The sequence below is a fragment of the Phaethon lepturus genome, unplaced genomic scaffold (assembly GCF_000687285.1).
Source record: "Phaethon lepturus isolate BGI_N335 unplaced genomic scaffold, ASM68728v1 scaffold29907, whole genome shotgun sequence".
In the NCBI taxonomy this organism is placed as follows: Eukaryota; Metazoa; Chordata; class Aves; order Phaethontiformes; family Phaethontidae; genus Phaethon; species Phaethon lepturus.
Genome location: NW_010553080.1, coordinates 4,996 through 10,426, shown reverse-complemented (window position 1 = coordinate 10,426; position 5,431 = coordinate 4,996). Strand labels below are relative to the sequence as shown.

Sequence of the window (5,431 nt, the reverse complement as noted above, 5' to 3'; positions counted from 1 at the left end):
GACAGTTTGCCTCCCATGCAAATGCAGATTGCACTTGGAATATACCATCCCAGTCTTAGCATAACTCCTGTTCCAGCTCTTGTTTAAGGGAAACACTGTAACTTTGTTTTCTTGGGATGGATGAATGAGGTATGACTGAGGAAAGAACCTTCCAAGGAGTCTTCGATGGCAGGAAGAAGGAGCCTGTTTCTTTCATTAAACAAGTCTAAGACTAAATGTTTGCAAGTCACACATGAGTGACTGGTGGAGATGCAGAGAACCTTGCCTAGCTTTTCCTGTCTGTTCCCATACAAGGGCTTTTCATGACCACAGAGACTGCTTTTGCATGCCACTCCTTTAGTTTAGAGGGCTGAGACACACTGGCAAGTGCTGTCCCCTCTTCAGGACACAATGTTGTTGCCTGGGTGGTGCAGGGCAGTTGTGATGCAGCCCTAAAGACTGCCATGTCTTCCCTCTGCTAAGTGACAGCTTTCATGTCTATTACCTCATTTTAGTCCACTACCTTTTACAGTTTTCTTGGAAGGTGCTAATATGTTATTCTGGTATTTTCCATGTCAATTCTAGACGACAGAAGAGATGGGAAACAATCCAACTGCTGCTTCATCGAGGTGCAGATCTCAATGCATCCTGGGTCCCACCACACCTTCTGTTCTTTGCTGTTAAAGCTGCAGATGCAGAAGCAGTGAAACTCCTCTTAGAAAGGGGAGCCAGGACTGATGTGCGGCTTCCATCCAAGGTTTTACTGTATTATAATCCATAATGTGGGATTCTAGATGTGAACTGCAGCTTCAGTGCCCGACTGTAAAATATCCTGCATGTCAGAATCAGATTTAGAATGGCCAGAAAGGTGTTTAAAGTGATTATCCTGTTCAATTTTTTTTTTTAATGGAAAGAACTCAAAGCTCCTTACTCTCCAAGTATTTTTTTTTCTCATTGTTTCCTGGTTACCAAGCTTGTGAGTAGCTGGGGAATACTTGGGAAGCTGCTCCTCAAGTTGGTAATAGCTGTTGTGATATTTAGTCGGCTTAGTGTCTGGGTCCTTTTGTGTTTCACAGTCCTGTAACTCTAGGCTCTAGGTTTATGGTGACTGATTGTGAGACACAGCATGTGGGAAGAGCAAGCTTGGGTTATTCTTTGAAAAAAATATTTAGTACTGTTTAAGTGCTGCTTGTGATAAACAGGAGTCTTAATGCTATGTTTGTGTTTTCAGTTAGGGGGGTTAACTCCTCTCCACATAGCTGCCTCAATTCCTGGGGCGGAAGGGGTCCAGATAACACAATACCTCCTGCATACCGCCCCAGACCTTAATGCAAGGGCAGAAGATGGAAATGAGATATACGGTCCAGACAAGGTATGTTGCTTTTTGAGCTCATCTTCCTTCAGCTGTTGGAATTCAGCTTGCACAGGACCAGATTACACAGATTATACAGTTTACAGCAGGGAGCTGAGATGCCTGCCTGCTTGATTTCACAGTGAAATCTTTGCATTCCACTGATAGAACCTTTAAAAGAAAAAAGCCCCTTGAGGTCTATAGTGTTGGGTTGCCGTAAACATATCTTTCTGGTTTTGGTGCTCCAGAACATTTTACTATCATGCCTTATTAGAAGTCTCTTGTGTGTAGTCCAGTACAAATGACTGAAGATATGATGGCAGAAACAGATATGTCTGTGATGGGACTTGCTTGTTTCAACTCCATGGAGCTGGCCTAATACTTCTTTTCTTTCCTTATTTCTCTTTTCCTTGAACCCATGCTGTCTCTGCTAGTTTCCTGCTGTGCCTCCAGGTTGCAGGAGGTCAGCCTAGCAGTAGACTTTTGTGGTAGCCTACCAATTTTTAGTTGGAGTTGCCATTTTTGATGATACTGCTGATGGAGCTATACCAGCAATGTGTGCTTTTTCTGGCATTTGTTACCTGAGAAATTACTTAAAGTTGTAAGCAAAATAATGTAGTCACAGAACAGTTGAAAGATTGGAAAGGACCTCTTCAGATTTTGTAGTATAATACCCTTGCTCAAAGCAGGATCAGTTACAGCAGGTTACTCAGGATCAAGTCCAACTGGAAGGGTGGAGACTCCACAACTTCTCTGGGCAACCTGTTCTAGTGGCAATGCTTGTCGTAATGCACCCCAGGATGCTGTTGACCTTCTTTGCTGCAGGGCTGCATTGCTGGCTCACGTTCAAGACCTCCAGGTCCTGTTCTAGAAGTTTTTTTCCATCTGGTCAGGCCCCAGTATGTACTGGTGCCTGAAGTTATTCCTCCCCAGGTGGCAGGGGAGGAATACAACAATTTCCTTTTGTTGAATTTAATAAGATTCCTCTCTGCACAATTGTCCAGCCTGTCCAGGTCCCTCTGAAAAGCAGTACAACTGTCTGATGCATTAAACCACTCTTCCCAGTTTTGTATCATCTGTGTACTTGCTGAGGGTGCACTCTGTTCCAGCATTGAGGTCACTGATGAAGACATTAAATAGTATCTGCCCCTGGGGTATAGCACAGCTGGACTTTGCGCTGCTGATCACAACCCAGGATCCACTCTCACTGTACAATTGTCTAGTCCATACTTCTTCAGCTTGTCTATGAGGACGTTATGGGAGACAGTGTTGAAAGCCTTGCTAAAGTCAAGGTAAACAACATTTACTGCTTTCCCATCTTTCACCATGCTGGTCATCTTATTGTAGGTGGCTATCATGTTTGTCAGGCATGATTTCTCCTTTGCAAATACATGCTGACTGCTTCCAGTCACCTTCTTACCTGTAGTATGTCTGGAGATGGCTTCTCAGAAGACTTTTCCATCAGTTTCCCATAGGCTGAGGAGAGCTTGTAGTTCCCTGGCTGTTCCTTCCATTTTTCTAGAAATGCAAAGAAATTCCTCAGAAACCTCCCTTTCTCACCATGACCATTTAGAGGTAACCAAAGTGGCCTTGCAATGACATTGGCCAGCTCCCTGGCATACCATCAGGTCCCAATCACTTAAAAAAACACTTGGCTTATGTAACTAGAATGATAAAATTTATCTTGTCATGACAAGGACTAAGGTGAATGTTTGCAGGACAGGGAGATTTAGATGGCTTTGTCAGTTTGTATTTTAGTACTTTTTCCTTTAGTAAACAAGAGAACTTAATACCTATTTATCAACAGTACTTAGTGACAGAATGCCCAGACTCGGTGTTAGGCAAGATTTACTTTCTCAAATAACACTTTTGTTTTTTATATTGATCTGGCCACCCTATATTCATAGACCTTAAATGAATGACATGTGAATGAGCTTGATTCAAGGCAGGTCCTTTGTGCCTGAAAGCTTGCTTCTTCCTTCTCTCTACGCTGTATCGTTTGGCCCAGTAAAAGTTATTAACATCTATCTCTCAAATTTGCCTTCCCTAGACTTCTCCAGTGGTTTTATTAAACCTCATAGTGTGCAGTGCAAAAGCAGTCTAGCAGATGAGACCTGAATGTAGAGAAGGAAGTAGAAAAAGCGTGGCTGTTGTTTTTGTGGGGCTGAAGAAGTCTTGTCCATGATCGAGATCCAAACCAATGGGTGACCAGGCAGGTTTCTTTTCTGTTAACTTGTCTTCAAGCTGTTGTGCAAATGGGCACATTGTTTCACTTACATTCTCCAGCCTCAAGCCAGAGAAGCCAGCTTGACATGTGGTGTCACTTTGCAACTGAAAGATGAAGCAGGACCACCACAGGAGTACTTTTCCTCCTATAGTGGTCCTGTCCCTGAAGAAGGTGGAAGGAGTGCATTGCACATTGCATGTGAAAGAGAGGATAACAGTGAGGTAAGATCTAAGCATCTAAGCATCTAAGGCTCTGCTCATAGGGAGTAGTTCTAAGCTAATCTCAAATGACATAACTTGGCGGTGAAGACATTTCATCCTTCTGTAAGGAGCTGATTGAATAACATGAATAAACTAATTTTCTACTGAATTATTATCATTGTACTGATTAAAAATCTATTAGCAGTTGAGGAAAAAACATTTCTTAAATCTTTGGAGTTCTGTTTGACTAGAGAAACTCCTTTAATTGAGTTTAATCCTTTTATCCTTTAATCCTTTTCCATTGTTTAATTTGTCATTAACTTAATCATCCACAAGGCCAATTTGAAGTTGGACAGTCTTACTTTTGGCATGTACTAACCTCTGTGCATATGATTTTATATTTTAGTAACATTCTTCTAGCAGACTTGGGATGCATACAGTTGGAGAAAGGTATTTGAGAGGAGACCTACTTCTTCAGAAGCAAAGCTACACATTCATTCTGGTGGCAGGACTAATGAGATTTGATAATCTGGTTGTGAATAGGTTTCATGTATAGCACCACTTATGCTTGGGGTTCTCAGTCATTAGAAAGTGGATGTATATTTTTACTGTAATATCATAGTTTAGGTGAAAGGTTTGAATGTGTTTTATGCTGCTCATTTTATTTATTTTACTATTATTATTACATTTAGTATTAATAAGTTAACTTTATTATGATCTAATTCTACCTTTTCCCACTGCACTTGCCTACAAAGCATGCCAGAGATGTTATCCGCCTCCTTTTAATGCATCAGGCAAATCCAAACACATTGTGGAGTGGCCATTCACCACTTTCCTTAGTAATTGCCAGTGGGAATGACTTGGTGAGCATCTTTAAGTTCCTTCATTTTTTTGCGGTGTACTTATCCATTCATGTCTGCCTTTTCTGATGACAGCCAAACTACATAATAAGTGGTGCTTGCAATCATACATTTTCAGTGAAAATAATAAAGTTTTTACTTTTCTTTCAAACCTATGGATGTTTCATGAGCCCAACTAGAGAAGTCCTAAAGGACTATAGTATGAGGTAGCCAGAAATATTTGGGTAGGACTCAGAAGGGACTAGCATTTGGACAACTGTGTTCATTTTATGAATCACAAGAAGATTCAGTTCTCTTATAGGCTGTGTCCCTGCCCAGAGCAACTGAACCAAACACCAAAACACTTGCTTCTGGTGTTTAAAGTGTTCTTACCTTAGATGGTAAGAAGTATGCTGCTCTATGAAAAGATTAATGATCAGTGTTAGAAAGGATTTGGTGGTAATGAGACTTGGCACTCCATAGATGAGGCTTACAGTTCACACAAGTAGAATTCATTGTGTCAAGTCAGCACCTGACTCCGCAAGCCGGGAATGGACTCCCTTCTGCCCATACTGGGCACATAAGAGCAGGTCTGCGGCAGCCAGCATGGTGCAAGAGAAGATATGCAGCCAAAGCAGGTGATGAAGCTGATGTGTTTGCAGTGCTCTATTTCTCTTCGAATAGAGCTTGGTGTGCCCAGGCTCCTGGCTCATCTTCTTTGTGGAGTGCAAGGCAGGTGAAGGATGGAGTGAGAATGGCACCCTGGCTCCCCACAGAGCTCAGCAGTTGTGCAGCCAGCACACAAGGCCATGGCAAGGACACCTGTAAGGGGGCA

The 5,431-nt window shown here is 42.1% G+C and overlaps 1 protein-coding gene across 1 annotated transcript in view; it reads left to right on the top strand.

Moving 5' to 3' along the window:
- Positions 1–564: 564 nt before the first annotated feature.
- ANKMY1 (ankyrin repeat and MYND domain containing 1) overlaps positions 565–5,431 on the top strand; it is a gene marked incomplete at both ends in the record, with an annotated part of 8,763 nt that continues 3,896 nt past the window's right edge. The window contains 4 exons of the mRNA XM_010291437.1: positions 565–736; positions 1,211–1,371; positions 3,655–3,778; positions 4,513–4,620. Of these exons, the coding sequence (XP_010289739.1) occupies positions 565–736; positions 1,211–1,371; positions 3,655–3,778; positions 4,513–4,620 (565 nt within the window). The remainder of the gene's footprint in view (positions 737–1,210; positions 1,372–3,654; positions 3,779–4,512; positions 4,621–5,431) is intronic.